Genomic DNA, 24,087 nt, shown 5'->3' on the forward strand with positions numbered 1-24,087 from the left:
ATATATATATATATATATATATGGCATTAAGATTTTAGAAAATCTATTTCTTGTCAACATACCTGGAAACTAAGATAATTGCTACTATATATGGAACAGAAAATAGTCTAATAATAATTTTGCACTTACACTGCCACATTTTTTCTAATGGTATATTCATCCAAATCGTCATCAGAGCTGCTATCAGTTGCATCGGAATCCAAACCCTCTTCAACATGAGACAACAGCCCTGTCGCAGACAATGCAAATCTTTGGATTTCCGCAGCTGTACACTGTGCAAAGCCATTTTTTGTATCATCCCACAATTTATTCTCTGCAGTCAGTGTAACTTCTGGCTTAATTTCAGTGCATTTAGGGAAACTGTTAAAGGTCTTCATTTTGGGGAGTTGCTGTTTCATAGAAAATTTCATCTGCTGACCACAGTGCTTAACAACATGCCTTGCCAGGAGCATCTGCAAATGTTTCTGAGTTCTTCTAGCCTGGCTAAGTAAAATTTTCTGTTTGCTTACACAATGAAGTAAACGAGCATTTACTTCCTCCTCTTTTTCAGCAGCTGAAGAACTAATAGGCATATCTGAGTGGCCAGGTACAATTTTCTTTTGAGCACAGTGCAAAAAACTCTTTTTAATCTCAGCATCAGTAACTTTATCCAAAAGTGCATTCTCTTGAAACCATTTACAGTTTTGCAGTTGTATTTTATCTACATTAGTGTCTTTGGTTATCTTTGAATCCAAAATAATTTGTACATCTTTCATGCACTGGCCTGTGGTATCTGATAGAGGTTCCTTTTTGATGAACTCTTCAGAATGAGAAAGACAGATTTTACTGAGCTGAATGTTGCTGCCATTATACAGTATGTTTTTCAGCTTATTGCAACTGGGCTCCCCTAATTTCTTTTGTTTATAATTCTCATTATATTTATTTAATGTAGAATTAGAACTCATTAAAAAAACGGTCTGGTAATGTTTTGAAGACTGAGGGGAGCCAAAATGTTTTAAATTCACAAAATTAGTATTAAGAGTGTGTTCTGGAGTCGGAAATCCAAGCATCTGAGAAAAAGTGTCTCCCTTCAGCTTTTCATCTACAGTTCTTGGACTTTCCACGCAGAGCATCTTGTCAGACTCCATGGTACTTGGCAAACATGAAAAGTTGATACCCTTTGCTGTTGCCTCCCTCAGAGCTGGGGTCATGGCGATTCCTGTAGATAATTATTGGAAACCTAAAATAATGTAAAAATAAATGGTTAAATATCTAGAAAAAATTTTATGTTTATACTTTTTTCTTAGGGCAACATTTTCGATGTTTCTGATTAAAACATGAAAGAAACAAAATTCCTTCATCCGCCAACTCCCAACATTACTTCAACAAGATTAAGCTATTCTTCACTCTGACTGGGGGCCTAATAGCCAAAACTCCGATTAAAGCTACATATTGCTAGTACACAGTAGGTGTTCAAAATATTTGTGGATGTAATTACATCTCGGAATTCCATTTTTTGACATTTAGTAACAGTCAAAAGAAAAAAAATTCCAACCTAGAATCTGGTAATAACAATTTAAAATGTGACTCAATTGCATACTTTCAGCTAAAAATAAGGATTACTTATCTTTATAAAATATAATAAATTGCTTTAAACTTCTATTTCTGAATTTAATCTTCACTATTTGAACGCTATTAATAACAAGAACTAAAATATAATAAATAACGTGTAAGAGGACCTAAGTGAGGCTGTACATGGTGGCTCATGCCTGTACTTACTTTGGGATATCCCAGTACTTACTTTGGGATACTGAGGTGAGTGGATCACCTGAGGTCAGGAGTTCGAGATCAGCCTGGCCAACATGGTGAAACCCTGTCTCTACTAAAAAATTAAAAATTAGCCGGGCATGGTGGTGGAGGNAAAAAAAAAAAAAAAAAAAAAAAAAAAAAAAAAAAAAAAAAAAAAAAAAAAAAAAAAAAAAAAAAAAAGAAGACCTGCCTGAACAGAACTAAAAACAAAAACATATAACTTCACAGCTGTTAAAAAGATGTGACAGTAAAAACTTGCCTAATATGCATTATCTCCTGAAAATATATCTGCAATTTTACCCTTTTCAGGAATGGATATGCATCAGAAGGCATTATTCCTGCCTAGAAAATAGCGGAGACAGTGCCAGAAAACCACTAAAGATAAATCCCATAATTAAACAAATTTCACTGCATATTATCAAAAGTATAAAACTATATAATGATTCACAGAAAAAGGCAATCCAGTACCATTAAAAATTATGAGGTTTGAATAGTTAGTAAAATAATTTTACATCATTACCAATTATAACTTTTTAAAAATACCTATTATTTTGTAGTCTTGATATGCAATGTTTCAACAAATAGTTGATAGACATTTAAATGGACACACTCTCATAGTGTATGTCCCCAAGTGCTAGTTATAACTCTACTTCCTTTATTCCTACTTAAAGACACAAACCAAAAGCTGATTCTTTACAAAGTCTAACAAAAATGATCAAGAAGAAAATAAAAGCACAACAATTTCTATGTAATAATAAAAAAGAGTTACAAGCAAATCAGAGAATAAGAGAAAATATTTGCAACATATATATGTATATATATATATTTCTGAAATATATATATTTATAAATTTATATATATATATATTTCAGACAAATATCAGTATCAAGATTGCAGGAGGAATTCCTACAAATGAGCAAAAGATAGAGCAGTCAGGCATTTCACAGATGATGACATCCAAATGGTCATTAAACACAAAATCATAATAGTAATGAGGGGAATATAGATTAAAAAGCAAGAGCCCCGTTTTCCAATTACCAAATTGATAAAAATGTTTTTAGTCTGAAAACATCACATATATGAGATGTGAGTAAATAAGATTTCTCATATCTATTGGGATCATAAATTGGTTCAATAATTGGACCACAATGTAGAAAATGTGTTTGTCACAGGTACCAAAGAGCAATGTTTGTAACAGCAAAACATCCTTTCAAAACAATCAAGATGTCTAACAATAACAAAGTAGATAATAAAATTAATAAAATGTGATGGAATACTATATTGCAGTTAAAAAAGAATGACAAAGTATCAATATGGAAAGACCTTTAAAATAATATCAAGTTAAAAAGAAAAAAGAACACTAAAATATATATAGCATAGTACCATATAAATATATACCATATAAATATAATACTAACACAAAACCGCACCATATATATGTATACATATGTGTCTGTTTGCAAGAATAAAAAGTGAACCAGAAAAATACCTACCAAACTTGTAACAGTAGTTGCATCAAGTAAATTCCAGGAAACAGAACTAAAAGTGATAGTTTAAGGGGATTTGCATTTTAACTACAAAATCTTATTACTTGAGGGGAAAAGACTAAATGCAAAATGAATAAATGTTAATGGTTGTTAATACTGGATGAAAAAATTGGCCGGGCATGGTGGTTCACACCTATAATCCAAGCACTTTGGAGGCCAAGGCGGGCGGATCACCTGAGGTCGGAAGTTCAAGACCAGCCTGACCAACATGGTGAAGGCCTGTCTTAAAAAAAAAAAGAAAAAGAAAAAGAAAAAATTACAGATGTTTGCCTTTTTATGTATATACTTTATTGCATAATGTCTCAAAAACATGTAGATTTCTATGTTTCCAACAAATTCTGTATGTCTCAAAATTTATATACTTTTATATAATGCCTCAAAAATAAGCAAATAGATTTCTATTTATCCTAAATGCAAAAAAAAAAAAATCTTTTTCAGTTTATACACTTATGAAAATAGAAAATCAATTCTGAAACAAGCTAGCATTAGGAAATTTCTTCCAAGATTCAAGTCGTTACTTGACCAACTCAAAGACCTATACCTTTTAATCAATAAACGCTCAAAATAGTATTTAGTGTCTACATTTTTCTTTGAGGGAAACTGCTTTAATCGCAGTTCTTGTTGATGTTATAGCAATATTCAAAAGATACTAAATTTTATCTTCCACAACATACACCTGTCCCTCTCAAAAGTTTGAACGGAGTACTATGAATATAATCAAACTAGTTAGCAGCAGGGGCAAAAGGTGAAATATCACAAGGCAGGAGAGCTCATCTTAGTCCTGGGATAGAGGTACAGGAAAGCTAAATATAACAAGTAGAGAAAAGATGCCAGGTGCAGTGGCTCATACCTGTAATCCGAGCACTTCGGAAAGTCAAGGTGGAAGGACTGCTTGAGCCCAGGAGTTTGAGACCAGGCTGGGCAACATAGGGAAACCACTTCTCTACAAATAGTAAAACATTTGCTAGGCATGGTGACATGTGCCAGCTGTCCCGGCTACTTGAGAGGCTGAGGCAGGAAAATCACTTGAGCCTGGATGTTGAGGCTGCAATGAACTGTGATTGCAACACTGCCCTCCAGCCTGGGCAATGGAGCATGACATTGTCTCAAATTAAAAAAATAAAAAAATGAAAAAAAAGATACACAAGGCTGGGCACAGTGGCTCATGCCTATAATCCCAGCACTTTGAGAGGCTGAAGCAGGTAGATTGTTTGCGCCCCAGGAGTTTGAGATCAGCCTGGGCCACATGGTGAAATCCAGTCTTTACCAAAAAAATGATCATGCCACTGCACTCCAGCTTGAGTAACAGAGTGAGACTCTGTTTCAAAACAAACAAAGAAAAGCCCAAATATGCAGATTAGTAGTTAATAAATACAATTCATAGCAAAAAGAGAAAGGGAAAAATGCAAAGATTAAAAGTTGCTAAGGCCCATTTATGGTAGAGAACTAGAAAAAAACATATATACAAAATCTCTGGTGAGATCTCCAGGGCTTACTTGTATGATAGGCAGCTTCCAAAATGACCTTAATAATCCCCACCCTCTTAGTATTCATGCCCGTGTATAATCCTTTACTAGATTAAGGAATGGATTTACTGACTCACTTCTAAAAAAAACATAGCACAGGTGATGAGATGACTTCTGAGATCAGATTGGCTGTGGCTTCCACCTGGCCACCCTCTCTTATTCAGGGAAGCCAGCTGCCATGTTGTGAGCAGGAAAGACCCACATGGTAAAGAAATGATGTCTCCAACCAACATACAGCAAAGTATCTGAGGCTTACCAGCAACTATGTGAGTGATCTGAGAAACAGATCCTTCACAGTAATGCCTTGAGATAACTGTTGCTCTAGCCAACATCTTGGTTAACAACAGCCTTATGAGAGACCTTGAGCAAGAGGCACCCAGCTAAGCTTACATGCCTAGATTCTTGACCCACAGAAACTATGAAATAACATGTAATTTAAGCCACTAAATTTGGGGGTAATATATTACACAGTAATAAATAATGAATACATTTGGATATGAAGACTTTTAAGCTCTAGTCTATGAAAGGCCCGGACATATCATAGCTCTTATTCTGGGATTTTCATGAAGTCCTTTTATACTCTATTTCCAAGTGTATGCTTATAAAAAACAAACAAACAAAAAAACCTAGCCTAAATAAGTCTCTCTACTTTGCAATCAAAAGAAACTAATGAAAACAGCTATGTCTCCTATAAATAAAAAAGATTAAATTATGTTCAGTATACTTTCAGCCTAAAATGTAAGTACATTTCTTCCAATTAGTTAAATTATCTAGATATATAATCATTTTATATAACAAGATTTCCCAACTGAATATTCTAAACTACCACTTCTGATGACCTCCATATTACATCAACAACTACACTTATTACTAGCACTTCTAAGCTCTACAAAGTCTTGGATTTTTTAACAGTTTTATTAACCACTGTATCCTCAACATGCAAAACTATCTGACATACAGAAGATGTCCAACAAATATCTAATGAGAAAATGAGTGGTTGCCAGTATATTTAAAATCCAAAGTTGTCCTTACCATAGCCTACAAAATCCTACATTATCAGGTCCGTGACTACTCTGCCTTCTACAACTCTTTCCATGAATTACTACACTCCAGAAACACTGGCCTCTATGCTGTATTTGAAACACACTAAGCAAGTCTCTGACACAGGAACTTTGTGTTTGCTCTTCTCTCAGCCTGAAACAATTATTTACAAATAAAATGGCTGGCTCCCTCACTTCATTTATGTTTCTGCTCTGAGGTTACATCATCAGAGAGTCCTTCCCTAACCAGTATATTTAAAATAGCTTCAGCCTCTTGTTTCTTGACTCTCCATTCCCTTACATTGCTTTATTGCCCTTCATAGCACTATTGCTACCTGACATTATATTACATTATAGGAAAGAATATACTTTAAGTGCAAGAACTCAATGTTATAGTCTCCAGCACTAGAATAATGCCTGGCACACAGTAATTATCATGTACTTGTTGACTAAATTCATGAATGAATTGGTCATGATATTTAAAGGCATTTCAGGATTTTGATAGTCGTAAGTAGTAACAACACATATTTCAATTATTATTTTTTAATGTACAAAACAACAATATATAAAAAGGGTAATATGTTCAAGAATGGCTTATTTCATGAACACAAGACTGGTCCAACATTAAAGAAAACAATAACTAGAATTTACAGTATCAAAAAACTAAAGAAAAACATATGATCTCAATAAATGGAGAAAAGGCGTTTAACAAAATTCAATATCAATTCAAGAGAAAAACTCAGCAAATTAGGAAGGAGAGGAAATTTCTTTAATCTGATAAAAAACATCTACACAAATGCCTATAGCTCACATCATAATTAATGGTGAAAGGCTGAATGTTTTTGCCCTCAAACTAGGAATGAGGCAAGGTAGACATTTTTCACCACTCATATTCAATGTTATATTGGAGGGCCTAGTTAGTGCTGTAGGGTAAGAGAAAAAAGAAGTAAAAAGCATACAGATTAGAAAGTAAGTAAAACTGTCTCTATTCACAGATGACGTAATTTTCTACATAGAAAATCCTAAGGAATCTACTGACTCCACCACTAATGAATTTAATAAGGCAGCCAACATAAGGTCAACATACAAAACTCATTTATATTTCTATATGCTAGAAATGAAAAACTAGAAATAGAAATTTTTAAATAGTAATAATTCCAACACCTGCAAAATGCTGTGGTATAAATCTAAACAAAAGATGATGCACATGATCTTTATACTGAAAAATACAAAATACCCATAATAATATCAATTATTATTATTAAATAGTGCATTACACTATGTTCATAGATTAAACTATTCAATATTGTTATGATGCTAATTCTCATCAAACTGATTTATAAGTTAAACACAATATCTTGGCAGAATGTTTTGCTGATACCTACAAGTTGATTCAAATATTTATATGAAAGTTAAAGGAACCAGAATAGCCAAAACAATTTGGAAAAGAACAAAGTTGAAAGATTCACACTACTTACCAATTTATAGTAGCCAAGACAGTGTGGCATTAGCAAAAGGATGAACATATCAATAGAAAGAACAGAGCTCAGGAACAGACACACACACATGTGGTCTACTGATTTTTTTTTTTTTTTGAGATGGAGTCTCACTCTGTCGCCTAGACTGGAGTGCAATGGTGCAATCTTGGCTTGCTGCAACCTCTGCCTCCTGGGTTCAAGAGATTCTCCCGCCTCAGCCTCCCGGGTAGCTGGTATTACAAGTACCTGCCATCATACCTGGCTAATTTTTATATTCTTGTAGAGATGGGATTTCACCATGTTGGCCAGGCTGGTCTTAGCCTGACCTCAGGTGATCCACCCACCTCAGTCTCCCAAAGTGCTGGGATTACAGGCATTAGCCACCATGCCCAGCCTGATTATTTTGACAAAGACACCAAGGCAATTAAATGTATAAAGCCTAGTTTTTTAAATCATATCATTCTAGACTAATTGGACATCCATAGGCCAAAAAAAAAAAAAAAAGAACCTGAATACATATTTCATAACTTATATAAAAATGGTCTCAGATCTATCAGAACGAATCGTGACCCTAAATGTAAACCTATAACTATATAACTTCTAGAAAAAGTATGAGAAAAAATGTTTATGACACTGCTTTAAGCAAAGATTTTTTTGAGATATGACACCAAAAGCATTATTCATAAAAAGCAGCTAAACTGGACTTCCTAAAAATTAAATACTAAATAAACTTTTAAAAATAATCATTTAAAACAACTGATGGAAACCTCTGACATATATATTCAGAAGATAATGTGTTCAGGAGTTAGTAGAAATTAGATGTACATATTACCGAAAGTCACAGTTTGTCATTCAAATTAATGTTGAATAGTGGGTTTGACCATGATACAGGTTTAAATTTTTATGTTTTGTTAGGTATTATTTCATTTATACACATACTGGACAATTTGTTAAAGGCAACATGAATAAGAAGAAATATTTTTAAAAGCATAAAAAAAATTTCAAATTTTTATGTTAATTTTTGTGGGTACAAAGAAGGTATATATATATTTACAGGGTACACGATTGCTGTTCATGGTGGCTCATCACATGTCTGTGATCCCAGTATTCTGGGAAGCCAAGGTGGGAGGATCACTTGAGCCCAGGAGTTTGAGACCAGCCTGTGTAATACAGTGAGATTCTGTCTCTATTTTAAATATATCTGTATCTATATCTATCTATCTATATATCAATAAAAATAAAAAAATTAAACAACATGTTTCAAGACACAGCCAACAACGTTTGACAAAGACTTCACAGGAATTAAGGGAAAGGAAGTAGTCAAGGATGATACCTAGGTTTTTAGCTTGAGTAACTGGGTGGTCAGTGGTGCTATTTTCTGAAAAGGGGCAGACTTGGGGAGACAGAAAGTTAAAGGAGAAAAAAATAAAAACTTGTGTTTGGGATATGTTACTTTTAAGTGCCTACCAAACATCCAAATGGAAACAGCCATAAAGACAAGTCTGGAGTTCAAGCAAGAATTCATAAATAGAGAGGTTATTTTGCAGAGTCACTGGCATATAAATAGTATTTACCCTAGGGAGTGGGTATAAGCAACGAAGAGAAAGGAGTCCAGGGCAAAACCTGAGAGTTTACTCACATTTGCTTGAGCAAAGGAAGAGGAGCTGCAAAAGAGGAAGAACCCTTAAAAAAAGCTGAAAAGATCATGAGTGAGATAGGAAAAAATTCAGAAGTATAAGAAATCAAGATACCAAAGTGTTTAAAAGTGTATAGCATGATCTGATCGGGTCTGTCAAATGCTAGAGAGGTCGAGAAAGATGAAGATAGCAAAGTGAACAATATTACTTTTTAAGGAGTGTACTGAAAAGTCTTGCTTTAAAAAAGTTACATACAAACTAAATACCCAACTCCAGCAGCCTCTAGCCATCCTATCCCACCTAAACATAGGAAAAACTGAGAAGCACAGTGAAGTTCACAGCCCAGGGGCACAGGCTCACTAAAAGACAGCCCTTATCACTGGAATATGGAACATCTTTTCTACCTTCACATCTTACTAAAAGCCTATTTACTAGAGTTCCTTTTACTCAGGACACCATGCTCAGCTTTCAACAGAAAACTACAAGTCATACTAAAAGGCAAAAAACATAGTTTGAAGAAACAGCAAGCATCAGAACCAGATTTAGATATGGCAAGGATGTTAGAATTACCAGACCAGGAATTTAAAACAACTATGATGAATATGCTAAGGCCTCTAATGGAAAAAACAGACAACATGCACCAAAAGACAGGTAATGTAAGGAGAGAGATGGAAACTCTAATGAAGAATAAAAAAGAAATGCTAGAAATCAAAAACACTGCAACAGAAATAATGTCTTTGATGGGCTTAGTAGTAGGCTGGATGTAGCAGAAGAAAATAGCACTAAGCACTAAGGAAGGTGTATAAATAGAAACCTCCAAAACTAAAAAGGAATGTGAACAAAGATGGCAGGGGGGTTGCGGAAGAATAAAATATCCAACCAAGAACTGTGGGATACTTATAAATGGTGTAACACATGCATAATGAGAATACCAGAAGGAGAAGAGAAAAAGAAAAAATACTTGAAACAATAATGAGTAAGAATTTCTCCAAATTAATGTCAGACACCAAACCACAGATCTAGGAAGCTCAGAGAACACCAAACTATCACTTGATAAATGAAGCACTGTATAAAATTATATTACATGAAATTGTATACAATAATAGTATACTTATAACAAATAGTAGTCCATTTACAAATTTTTACTAGAAATTACTTCATCACATATTTTCCCACAATAGATCAAAAGCTACACAAAGGCAGGTGTTATGCGTTCACTCATCGTGATATTCTAGAATATTTTATGGCACATAGGAGGCTCATAATAAATATTTCTTGAATAAATACTACCTAAAATGGTAAAATTATTTTAAAATTTCAAGGAAGAAGGTTCATGAGATATTGTAAAGGAGTCTTAAGGCAAAAAATTTAGGAAATATTAGTATAGAATGTAACTGTCCAACAGAAATATGACGTGGCTACATATGTGATTTTAAACTTGCTACTAGACATATTTTTAAAAGAAACAGGAAAAAATTAAATTTAATTTCATCCAATACATAGAAAATATCATATATCAACATTTAATCAATAAAAAAATCTCGATGAGATATTTTCTATTCCTCTATATGTGTGCCAAGTCTTCAAAATCCCGTGTTTATTTTATATTTAGCATCATCTCAATGTGGGAATACCCGTATTTCAAGTGCTCAATAGTCACATACAGTTAGAAACTACTGCACTAAACAGCACAAAGTATAAAGTATATGGCTGGGCACGACGGCTCATGTCTGTAATCCCAGCACTTCCAGAGGACAAGGTGGGTGGATCACCTGAGGTCAGGAGTTCGAGACCAGCCTGGCAAAACCCCATCTCTACTAAAAATACAAAAATTAGCTGGGTGTGGTAGCATACACCTAATCCCAGCTACTTGGGAAGCTGAGGCAGAATTGCTTGAAACTGGGAGGCAAAGGTTGCAGTGAGCCAAGATTGCATCACTGCACTCCAGCCTGGGTGACAGAGCAAGACTCTGTCTCAAAAGAAAAAAAAAAAGTATATAGTATATGGTCCCCCTAAGTAACCAGGGATCAACTATCAACTACTATATTTCAGTCCCCCAATTTTTTTGGCCAAATATATTGTTCAATATTCTCAGGCACCTATAGTATTCTAGGCTATAAAGAAACTTTACAGAAAAGAAATCCTCAAATAGCTTTCTAAAAAGCACCTTGATCTTCCTATAAAAATTTGGTTTCTAATTATACACATAATTGGGCAGGAGTATTTGGATCCTTGCTAAATCTAAGAAATGTCTCTACAGTTACTAAAATACTTTATTACTCCAGGCACCACCATCATCATCTTTGATGATTTCTTTCATAAACACCCAAGATACTTAGGCACAATAGGTCCCTTTTCTAAAAGAATTTAGTCTAACGATACAGAACTTCAAAGAGCATGGAAAGAGCAAAACTGGAAAAAAAGAATACAATTTTTTTGTCACAACATACAGAAACTAAAATATCAAGCTTACAGAATTTAAGAAGCAGCAAAATGTAAGATATGAAAATATATCAGTACTCTTTCAAAGAAATAACTAGATACATAATCTTGATTATGTCAACAGGCAACAGTTCTAGATAATCTAATCCAATAGTGTTTCTTGGGTATTAATTTTACTTTTATGTTTTTACAACAGAATTTTCAACTTACATTCCAATTCAACTAAAAAAAAAAAAAATTTCTTAGCACATCAGCAGCCCAGAAATGTTATGGATGGCAAAACAAACAAAAAAACCAAAACCAGTCTGTCATAAGCTGTTATAGATAGTCCACCAAGCAAATAATCCTCCAGTAAGCGATTCTGATCTCAGTGTATCTCCGTTTTTCTTAGTCTCATTAAAAAACCACCAGAGAGAATTTCAGTAAGACAAGACAAAGCTTATGACTTTAAATAATAAACACTTTTTTTAAAATTAGAATCAATTTTTTTGTTGTTTTGGTTATACTAAATTTGTTATACATAAAATTAATCTGATAAAAAACAATGGGGGGATTGTAAAGTTAAATCTATACAATAAATTCTAATATTCAGACTACAATTTAATCCAAAGAACAATCACTGTGAATTAAGGCATTTGTTGCTCTCAAATTATTATAAATACAATTAAATTAATATGATTAAAAACAATGAGTAGACTATAAAGTTAAATCTATACCATAAATTCTAATTTTGGGTCTACAGTTTAATCCAAAGAACATTTACTGTTAATTAAGGAAAGCATGAGTTACTATCAATTGTTCTGAAATCATATGACGGTGGTCTCCCCTTATCAGCTGTTTCACTTCCATGGTTTCAGTTACCTGTGGTCAACTGGCAGTCCAAAAACAGGTGAATACAGTACAATACAATATTCTGAGAGACAGCAAGGAGAGCACATTCACCTAACTTTCATTTATAATTGTTCTACTACTGTTGTTGCTAATCTTTTACTATGCCTAATTTATAAGTTAAACATGATCATATGTATGTATGGTTAGAAAAAAATAAAGTATATCTAAGGTTCAATACTATCTGAGGTTTCAGGCACCACTGGGGATCTGGGAGCATACAACCCAAAAATAAAGATGGACTACTGTACTACAAATAAAAAACCTTGTCTGTTGTCTCCAGACTTTCCATTAGGGGCTTAATCTGTATTCTGAAAGATTTATAAATCACACATATTTATAAAATTAGGATTAATTAAATGCAATCTGATCCCTTGGACATCATGAAACATAGTAAAAGCCGTTATCCTCAAAAGCTGCATGTAGACAGTGAGATAATTACCAAGTCAATTAGTTACTGAGTTGGTCTAGACAGTTAATAATCAGACCTTTACAAACTAATATGTAGGTCACATATTCCAAATAATTTTTGACAAACTTTCTAAAGAAAAATTTAAAAATTGATAATCTAATCTCTATGCTCAGAGTTGAAAACAATAATCTATGTAAGAACCACTCTTCCTCCTGAGAATCTAAATTAAAGATTAAAGACCAAATCGGAATTCCTGGCCCCTAAAATACTGCTCCAGATTCTGATTTATATTCCAGAATGCATACATATATTCCATATATGGCATGGAAAATATCCTATCCAAATCTGCCCTGAACATTAAATTTACTCTTTTAACTAGAATCTGGATAATCCCAGTTCTCTTACATGCAGAGCAATGAAACAAACTAGGAAAAAAGTACCAGAAAGACAGCAGATTTATACTTAATACTAAAATAAAGTGAAAAGACTACTCACATTATTTTGAGAGGAGAGAACCCTGAAATAGGGTCAAATATTAAATTATTTCCACACTTGTGACCTAAATGTTTCATATAGCTAACCTAGGCTAATTACAGGAAGAAAGAGTAGAAAAAAGACGAATTCTTTTAGTAAAATAGGAGAAGTCCTTTTAAACATTATTACTAAAATATAAGGGGACTCCAGAAATGCAGTTGTGCCACTGCACTCCAGCCTGGGTGACTGAGAGACACTGTCTCTACAATAATTAAAAAATAAATAGAAAATATATGAGGATTCCAAACTTCTTAATTGTAACAGGAAAAAGTCCAATTAAACAAACAAAAAAGAATGAGCTCACACTGGTACAGTTTTATTCCTCAAATATACAGGAATTAATGAAAGGTAGGGATACAAAATACAGTGTTATGTTTTCAAGATTTCTTCATGCCACTTTATAGGAATCCTCAATTAACTGCAGAAAATGCTGCAGTAATTGGCATGACTAGGATTCAGTCAGCTCAGTACTTCATATTCAATGATGTTTTATAAGCTAGAACTTCTTCCACTTTGAAAACTATGCCTAAAAAGGAATTCTCTTTGAAGACTAAAGGAATTTAATTAAAGATAAAGCCACTTGAATGGCTACATAACACATCAAACAGATCATACTTCAAGTAGAATTATTACTTTTCAGTGATAAGTGCATGACTCATAGGAATATAAATGAAGTCATTTTTTTTTCTGTGTATATCAACTTGGATCCAGAAATTTACATGGAAAAATGCACACATTTGCTCGGTCTATATATTTTGGCTTCAATTTAACTTCACATGAATAAACACTGATTAATGACTTATGGCCAAATAAAGATTTGTTTTAATAAAAGTAACATACTTGAGAATTCTTTGTCTGATTGGACTGGAAACAAAGCCTCAATATTATAATAAACAAATAAAAAGTTCATATTTTTCAAATATTAACAGTCTCAATATTATTAATAAAATTTCACATCTATATAGAACTAGTACTAAGAATGTAAAAATAACATCAAGTATTTAAAATTTCCATTATGAATAGTCTTCAGATTTTTATTATGGACTATCTACTGACAAGTTCAATAGTACCACTTTTATTAACATTTGCTGGGTGTTTATCCCACATGATTAAGGAATAAGGAACACAGTTCAGTGAAAAGTTCCTATAAAATAACATTTAAAAGAAAAAAAGGTAGAAATCTATTGGAAATTATATATCTTCCTTGTCTTTCTAAATGGAACATACTAAAACTAATGTAAGATTGTATTTATGATTCAGGGTCATCATGATGCAAAATATTCCATTAAAGTACTATAATGCAGTATCAGCTTTAAGGATAGAGATATGAGATGATATGCTTTAAAATTAGCAAATTGGTTGCTAAGTGCCCAATAACTGTCACTTCTGTTGCAAGCAGCCCCAATCCTTTCTGTTTGTATCTTGATGAACCCAATCAGTAAACAATCCTAAGCACAATTCTATACCTGAAGAAAGCAGCTCTCTGCCTCCTTCAGCTATCATCTAATACTGTATAGACAAAATAAGGATATGAAGAGATATCTGAATACATGAAAAAATAATGAAAACAAGAATCACGTATTATATATAAGATTTATGTGATATATTAAAGAGCATAAAGGATACTATAGGCAATAACAGGTGAGCTACCAATAACAATCTCAATAATAAAGGAATTTTAGACAGCAAGCATAATTTCTTGTCAAATACAGAAAAAGCTGCAAGTGAAACTACATTGATCAATGAAACCTTTACATTAATTCCATAGAAGACAGGTGAATGAGCGAAGGAAATGAAATAGTCTAAGGTATCATGATAAATGGCATCAAAATTGGATGAAGCTCTTGGATAATGCAGCAGTTGGGCTATGGGAATTTAACGGATCTTATAGTAGACAAGTGTGATAAGATCACCGAGGCCTCACCTAAATGAAGAAGTACTCAAAGTTATGAATCCAACAATAATAGTATATTACTAACAATGTACTAGTAAACTGAGTAAAACAAAAAGCAAAAGACAATTTCCTGATCTTCCACAGATTAAAAAAGATAAATATTAACCAATTGGCAAGCATTTATTGACCACCCACTAACTGATTTGCAACATGTCAAACATGAAACATATTTCTTTCTCTCGGGCACTTTACAGTAAGTTAGAAAAATAAAATAGATACAACATGGATTAGAGTGAAAAAATTTCAAATGCAAATTAAAGCAAGGTTTTTACATTTTAAAGCCTAATACTAGGTGATGAACAAAGACATAATGGGAAGCACTCACATACCACTAGATCAGTGTAAATCAGTACAACATTCTGTAAAGGAATTTGGTGATACAAGAGCCTTAAAAAACACACAAACACAGAACAAACAACAAAAACAGACTCTGGTCCGGTAACTCCTCTTCTACAAATCTAATGGGGTGGGGATTTCAAAGATTTATGTAAAAGAATATTGTCTGTAGTGAAATGCACACTAGCAAAACTAGAAACATCCCAAATATCTGCCAATAAGAAAAATCTAAAATACGCTAGTTACATAAATGTTAAGCAGCTATTAAAAATATTTTTTTCACAGAATATTTCATGATACGGGAATGTCTGAGTTAAATGAAAATACCATATGATCTCAGTTTCAGGAAAAATACACATATATGCACACAAAAATATTTAAAGTAGGCAATATTTTTATTTTCTTATTTACACAAATCTTTTTTCCAAATCACTTTATAATAAATAAGATTTAACAAAATAATTGTTATTTGCAAAGGCACATATCATGAAACAAAATTAAAATGTAAATCTTAAAAGTCAATGTGAGAGATTGGCCTGAATTACTAAGTTTCACATAAAAAATTACTCCAGAGAGTTTGCAGGAGAGAATAATAATCTATGTAGATTGAAACCATGAGGAAATGGGAGCAGGCGCTGATATTGATCTAATTAAGGTGGAAACTGAGGGAGAACCAAAGATAATGGTTACAACAGATTTTAAAGATAATCAAACATCTATTCATGAGTAATTCATTGTATTTCCCCAGCATATAGGCTTTTAAAAAATTGACTTTTGTTATAAAAATAATACTACTTGGTTATTTTTGTCACTGTTGGTAGAGATTTCGAATCACTTTTACTAATAAGGGGTATTTCATCTGTCTTACAATCTCTTAAGGCTGAGATCATATTATGAAACTTTACAAAAGGAAACAAATTTGAGATCAGAGAGGTGACTAACCCAAGAAAATGACTAGTTAAGAACGGGTAAGGCAGACCACTCACTGCTAAACCTCTTTCTCAATACTTAATTATTTTTAGAGCTACTTTTTCCTAGTCAGAAACAGCCAGTTTTGTCTGCAGTGCTCAAACATTTCACTTAGGTTTTGAGGCTAACAAATCTGCCCCATCTAGCAATGTTTAAAAACTTACTGACCCAAACTCAGATGAAGTTAAGCAAACTGGCTAAAGACGAAGAGAGCTTATCTCTTAAACCTCACCAGAACATGACTGTCCTGAAGTCTGGGGAATCAAAAATGGAATGTGCTTACCACAGTTCAAACAAACAAACAAAAACTGATTTTCCCAGAATATGAAGAAAACATGACAAGTACGTCCATCCGCCTGCCCTCCCGGCTGCAGAGCCAGCCTCTTCCTTTCCTGTGGTTTCTGAAACGGCCAGGATAATGCCTGGTATTTCTTGCTACCAAACACCAAGCATTCTCACTTTTTCCAGCAAGGCCGGTCCCTTTCTCAGCACACCCAAGTAGCACAAACTTGGCAGCACCATCCCTCAATAACTCCCTAAATTCTGCTCTATCCCATCTAATTCTAAAGCCTAAATCTACGTTTTCCTGAAAGAAAGCGTAAAATAAATGAGGGTCTCTGCAAATCCAGACTGCTCCGCCTCAGAGCTGCCTCCAAAAAGCCATCACCACACCCGCATTGGGTGAGGCTCAGTCGATGAGGCAAGGGGCGGGTACAGGAAACCACGTGTTCTGCCTTCTGCGCACGCGCCAGCCAAAACAAAAGGGAGGTCTGCCAAGCCCCTCCCCCCACGTGACCGGCGTATAGGTCCACCCCCACCCCTCCCTCGACCCCTTCCCTCCCCATCTGCCAAGGCTGTTAGGTTTAGCCGTTTAAATTTGGCTGCGGTCAGACCCCTGCCCTAGAGCGCGATCACTTGCCGAGGCCGGAGTCCAGCAGCCCAGAGGATTCGGGGAGCGAAGGGGCTGCCGGTCGGTCGCCTGACCCGCAAGTCCACCCGGCAGTCTTCTCTCCTCCCCGGGCTGCCGCCGTCCCCGAAAGGGGAGACCCACCCCCCTCATCCCACCGCTGAGACGCCGGCCACTCGCCTGCTGGGGCGCCCTGGCTCCCCTCGACCGCCGCACCTTCGGTCCGGCCGTGGTGGGGGCTGCTGAGGTGATCTCTAGCTGCCCGCCCGCCTCCCCCACCCGGGGCACCGCTGACTCTTCTCCAGAGAGCGCCTCGTTCCCGCCCCGGCCGCCGTCGCCGCCGCCGCCGCTGCTGCTGCCGCCACCGCGGTTTAACAGTCTGCCCGCTGCCCGCAGCTCCGGGCGGCTCGGGGGGACGGAACCCTGCCGCGGTAAAGGAGCAGTGGGCGGGGCCCAGCGCCGGCCAATGGCAACGGGGGAGGGGCAGCGCCATGCAAATGAAGCGGGTGGCGGGGAAACCCCGGCAGGGGGCGGGGCCTGCAGAAGCGGCCTGGAGTGTTCTGGAAGTGGCAGGAGCCCGAAGCCCTGAACTCTGCTGGAGGGGTTGCCTCGGCTCCCTTGGGGCGGGTTGGGCGCTGCTCCTGCTTCCTCCTTTCTCTTTCCCAGTGCCAACCCGGAAAAAAAAAAAAGACGGCCAGGAGACTTCCCACTCCTGCTTTGCTATTTTGGTACCTCCGTGACAGGAAAAACAAAGCGCTGAGGAAAAGTCAGGCGAATTCACTCCCTGCAGCCCGCGCCGGGGCCTCGGCTACTCCTGTCGTCTGCGGCTTTCACGCGCCACTGCGGAGGCGAGTTTTAAGATCTCAATTCTCAAGTCCACACTTCTCCGTGCGTTTGCTTTTATTCCGTAGGCTCAAATCCACTCATAATTCTTTCTGACCTCAGAGGGGCCCTGAAGTAGGGGACAAATTTGCCTTGTATCCAGCTGGGTGGTTTATGATTTAAATAGAAAAAAACACCAGAGGTAGGTAGCAAGACCAGAGAAAGCATTTTTAAGTTTCTACAAACCTGGCTTGAGTGGCGCTGTACTTAAGTTACCTCTGCAGTAGCGCTGTCAAATGAATAAACGGAGTTTATGTGGAGATAGTTGGCCAGGGACATACGAAAACACTTCTAAGCGTCTTGCACCTGCCCCGCGCTCCACTTACCGCAGAGCAAACCTGCACCCGGGCTCTTCCCCGTGCACTCGATTTTTTTTTTTAACTGAGCTCTAAATATAGCTTCTGAGATGTTGTATCACAGTCTTTCCTAAGCAGCTAATTTACACATGAAATGATTTAAGGAACGAAGAGTACTAGGTTTTTCAAGCCAAAAGGATAATTGCCATTATTTTAACCTTATCAATTTGGGCGGGAAGCCGGGGAATCCAAGGGTTGCAGTCATAACAAAGCGTAATCCGCAACATAGATAACTGGAATTAGAAAATTAGCTACTTGTTCCTGGTAGATTGTGATGTTACTGAAATAATTTTTATGACAAGCTACATTTATTGGAGATAATTTTTTTAATTACTGAATAATTGCACCTCAATATGGGCAAGGGAAGAGTTTTAGGAAATTGATTTACTTTCATCGTAGAAAAAGTTGTAAGCTAATGATGTTGTGAAAAATAGTAAAATCAGAAAATATTTATTGAATATTTACCATATTCAAAGGACTGTCCTATTCCTTGGGGACAGAAATCCAAAAATGAGTAAAGTAGTTTTTAAAGTTTTGTTTTTGTAATTAGCAGTCTGAGATGTCTAATAAGCATGTGTTAAGATAGATCAAAAGAAGATTCTGGATTTGAGTTGGATGTTTAAAAGACTTTGAAAGTGAGTTGGATGTAAAAGTCCCTGTCCTCATGGAGTTTATAGTGGATGACAAAGAGATTAAGCTTTGTAATTACACAAGTAGTAATTCATACAGCATTTCTACATATATTACCTAATTTTTTCATCATGTAGCCATTGGAGGTAGGCTGTTTCCAATACTCCTGATTAATTTTTCAATCTTCTAGTCAGCCCTGCCGCCTGCCAAATTTTACAGACATTAAATATTTCAACCTATCAAGCTGTCATATATGTACATTTTCCCTTTTCTTTTTATATTCAGTTAATGAGAATGTGGGGGATGATTAACAAAATAATACGGATTTGATATAAAATTCATAGGAAAGCACAAAGAAGAAAACCACAATCACATGCAAGGCCTGCTGTATTTTATGTGTATGAGATGACACTGAACATACTGTTTTTAAAATCTCATTTAGCCACATATTAAGCACACTGCCCCTTGACACTGAATATTGTTCTAAAGCTTGATTTTATTATTTGTAGCATATGCATGCCAGTTTTCCAGACACTATAGAGTATCGGTTCTTCTTACTACAAAAAATGGCATACTGAATCATTTGTCAAATTATTTTCTATATTCCTCAGCAACAGCCCCAAAACTGCATGTAGTTAATATTTCTTTAAATCCGGGACATATTATTTAGAAGGTACATTAAAAGCATTCTGATTTCCAAGAAAAATTATAACAGTGGTAAGAACAGAACATTTTAAAATCCAGAAAGAACAAGGAGAAGTAAAGGGCACCGTTCTTGCTGACATAATAATTACCTATCTGGAAGCATGTAAAAATGTCCAGGTAAGCAGTATTACAATGATTTCATGAGATAAACTTCTCTCTTTAACACTGGTTTTTATTCAGTCATTCTTTTCACTCAAGAAACATTCATGCAACACTTAGTATAGCTGACACGGTGATAAATGCTAGAGATAAAGGAGAAAGATCAATCTTTAATTTCAAGCAACTCACAACCAAGAAAGGGCTTTTTTAATCCCCCTTCCTTCCTTTGTTTTTCCCCATAGCACTTATCACCTTCTAATGTAACATAGATTTTGATTCTTTTACTTCTGTTGTCTATCACCCTAAACTAGACCACAAACTCCATGAGGTCAGATGCTTTTGCTGGTTTGCTCATTGCTGTATCCCCAGAGCCAAGGACAGGGCCTGACACATGTAGATTCTGAACGCATGTTTGTTAACTGGATAAATTAATTTTCATATCCTGCAAAGTGAATGCTGTATTCATTTTCCAGGTGAAAAAAAAATATGAAGCTCAGTGAGATTAATGTACCTAGATTCTTATACTAATAAATGGCCCAAGTTGGATTTGAAGACTGACCTGACTGGGTCCAAAGCCAGAATTCTTTCCTCACTACCTCTCACAGAATAGAAAGCTTTCTATTCTATTATCTTCTGTTCTATTCTATTGGAGCTTGTACTATTTATTTCGCTATATTTCTATGCCCTGAGAAACTGTCCCCCACTGTTATATTCCAGTATATTTAATTTTTTTTATGATCAGGTTTATGGAAATAGGAGAAGCAGAGGGGCTAAATGTGATAATTCCTACTCAGGACAGATTTATATTTAACTAACCAGTACCTATAAACAAGCAGACAAAGGGTAGAAGTAGGTAGCAAGACCTAAGATTCTTCGAACCAGGGCTAGGTATAACAGCGTGCAGAACTGGTTCATGACTACAGGGGAACAAAATATGACCCCCTCTGTGTGTGAATATCCACAGCACTTTTATTCACAACAGCCTCAAAATGGAAACAATCCTAAGATCCATCACCAATGAAAAGACAAATAGTCGGCTGCGGTGGCTCACGCCTGTAATCCCAACGCTTTGGGAGGCCCGAGGCAGATGGATTACCTGAAGTCAGGAGTTCAAGACCAGCCTGACCAACATGGTGAAACCCTGTCTCTACTAAAAATACAAAATTAGCCGGGCATGACGGCACATGCCTGTAATCCCTGCTACTTGGGAAGCTGAGGCAGGAGAACTGCTTGAACCACGGAGGGGGAGGTTGCAGTGAGCCAAGATGGCACCACTACACTCCAGCCTGGGCAACAAGAGTAAAACTCCGTCTCCAAAAAAAAAGAAAAGAAAGGATAAGGAAATGATGGTACATTTATATAAAGGACTACCACCCAAAAATAAAAAGAAGAAACTGCTGATATATAAAACAACACCGGGTGAGTCTCAAACAGTATGCTGAGTGAAAGAAGTCAGACACAGAATCATAAATATTGTATGAATCCATTTATATAAAGCTCTAAAGAAAGGCAAATCTAACCAATAACTACAGAAAACATGATCAATGGTTTCTTAGGGCTGGGTGGGGAGAATTGACTGGGATGGGATTAAAGGGTGATAAAAATGTTCTATGTCTTGATCATGGTGGAAGTCAAATGGGTGCATGCATTTGTCAAAACTCGTCAATATATACTTAAAATAGGAACTCCCTAATGAAAGTGGGCTAAAAAAACCTCAAGAAGTTCACAGTCCAAAATGTAGACAGGCAGGAAATTTAAAAACTAGGAAGATAGGCTGTGTGTAATGTATGAGAAAACTCAAAATAATAATAGCTTAAAAACAGAAGGGTTAACCCTCCAACATATTTTATTGATTCTAAAACACATTTTTTTCCCTGCTTTAACATTTCAGAGATCAGAATAACTTCACAGTTCATCCAGTAAGAAAGTATTGTATGATTTTGACAGGGATTTTTTTTAATGATCCATAAATAGGAAATCTTAAAAATCAATGAAACGCAGTAAAAGTAGTCTACAACTAAGTATCCCAAAACTGTTGTAACAGCTCCACAAAGTCACCAGAGACCCAGGCTCCTTTCTATTTTCTCTTCTCCATTCTCAGCCCTGGCTTCCATTTTCAAAGTAATCTCACGGTCCAAGATGGCTGCCGGAATGCCCCACCATAATTATCCATTTTCCAGGCAGCAGGCAGAAAGAAAAGCAGAAAGCAAACAGGGCCTTTAAGGTGACTCTCCTGAGTCCCTCTCAACAATTCAACTTCATCATGTGGATAAGTTAATTCCTAGACTTTTTATTTTACTTGTAGCTATTGTAAATGAATTTACTTTCTTGATTTCTTCTCTAGATTGTATACTGTTAGCATATAGAAATGCTACTGATTTTTGTATGTTGATTTTGTATCCTGCAACTTACTAAATTTATCAGTTTTAATAGTTTTGTTTTTTTGTTTTGTTTTGTTTTTGTTTTTGTTTTTTGGTAAAGGCTCTAGGTTTTTCCAAACATAAAATCATATCATGTACAAACAGGGATAATTTGACTTCTTCCTTTCCAATGTGGATGCCCTTTCTTTCTTTTTCTTTTTCTTTTTTTTTTTTTTTTTAACAAATTTGCCCCCCAAAAAGTTTTGTTACTTCTTTTTAAACAATTTAAGTTCAGGAGTACAAGTGCAGGTGTGTTACATAGGTAAATTTGTGTCATGGGGGTTTGCATTCAGATTATTTCATCACTCAAGTATTAAGCCTAGTATCCATTAGTTGTTTTTCCTGATCCTCTCCCTCCTCCTACCCTCCATCCTCCAAAAGGCCCCAGTGTGTGTTATTTCCCTCTATGTGTTCATGTTTTCTCATCATTTAGCTCCAACTTATAAGTGAGAACATGCAGTATTTGTTTTTCTGTTCCTGAGTTAGTTTGCTAAGGATAATGGCCTCCAGCTCCATCCACATCCCTGCAATGGGCATGATCTCATTTTTTTGTGTGTGGCTGCATAGTATTCCATCGTATATATGTACCACATGTTTTTTTATCCAGTCTAAAAAGATACTCTTTTCAATAAGTAGTGTTGAAACAGACATTTATGTGCAACAAGTGAGGCTTAACATGAAACTTCATGCCTTGTAAAAAAAAAAGTTACTAAAGGAAATATAGATCTAAATAAACAATGTAACATATAGTCTTCTTAGAAGAAAACATAGAAAGAAAACCTTATAATTTGGGTTTGGGTACAGAGTTCTTAGACATGATACCAAATGCATGACCCACAAAATTAAAAAAAAACTGGTAAATTAAAATTCATCAAAATTAAAAAACTTTGGCTCTGAGACATCAACTGTTAAAGAATGAACAGTGAGAAAGTATTTGCAAACCACATATCTAACAATATGTATCTATAGCGAAACAGCTCCACAGCAGCTGACAACAGTTTCCACACAGGCCACATAGGCAAGGCATGAATGGCAGCTGAATCTTGGCAGAATGCTTTGTGATCCTCCTGGAACAGGAAAGCATGGGGGCTTGTGAGGTACTGCTACATGGCCATTTCTCACTAGCTTCCCTCTATACCAAGAAGACTGTCAAAAGACCTTTTGTCATTATCTCCTGGTTTCTGATGAGGTACAAGGCTTTCTGCCTTGCTATCCTTAAGGCATAAATGCAGCTATAAAACTGCTTAGCAGTATCATGCAATGGGCTCCTCAGCAACATGTTATCATTCTTGCTGTGGTCATCTGGCCTCTTTTGTTTCACTGATACAAAGGTAACAAAGAGCTGGCTCCTTTAACTACTCTTCTTTTTATTCTCTCTGTAAGCAATAAACTGAGTCTAAAAAGGTCTTGTTTTTTTTGCAGCTGAATCTGTTAACCTAGCTTTGCCTGGTACTTGACAGTATCAAGAATATGTAAAGAATTTTCAAAAGTCAACATAAAGAAAACAAATAACACAATTAAAAAAGGCACAAAAGAA

General features: G+C 35.8%; 1 protein-coding gene across 5 annotated transcripts in view; it reads right to left on the reverse strand.

Moving 5' to 3' along the window:
* KANSL1L (KAT8 regulatory NSL complex subunit 1 like) overlaps window positions 1-17,891 on the reverse strand; it is a 144,663-nt gene extending 126,772 nt beyond the window's left edge. For 3 of the 5 annotated variants that reach the window (XR_005203127.1, XM_017546792.2, XM_037745099.1), the window contains exons 1-2: window positions 17,639-17,878; window positions 130-1,219 (exon numbers count right to left, since the gene is read on the reverse strand). Coding sequence is in view for 4 of the 5 variants with exons in the window: in XM_017546792.2 (XP_017402281.1) it covers window positions 130-1,190 (1,061 nt within the window). In the remaining variant the exon portion in view is untranslated. Of the gene's footprint in view, window positions 1-129; window positions 1,220-17,638 lie in introns of all 5 variants that reach the window. The other 2 variants (XM_017546795.2, XM_017546793.2) reach the window with 2 other exon arrangements.
* Window positions 17,892-24,087: the final 6,196 nt, after the last annotated feature.

This window comes from Cebus imitator, unplaced genomic scaffold (assembly GCF_001604975.1).
Source record: "Cebus imitator isolate Cc_AM_T3 unplaced genomic scaffold, Cebus_imitator-1.0 Scaffold191, whole genome shotgun sequence".
NCBI lineage: Eukaryota > Metazoa > Chordata > Mammalia > Primates > Cebidae > Cebus > Cebus imitator.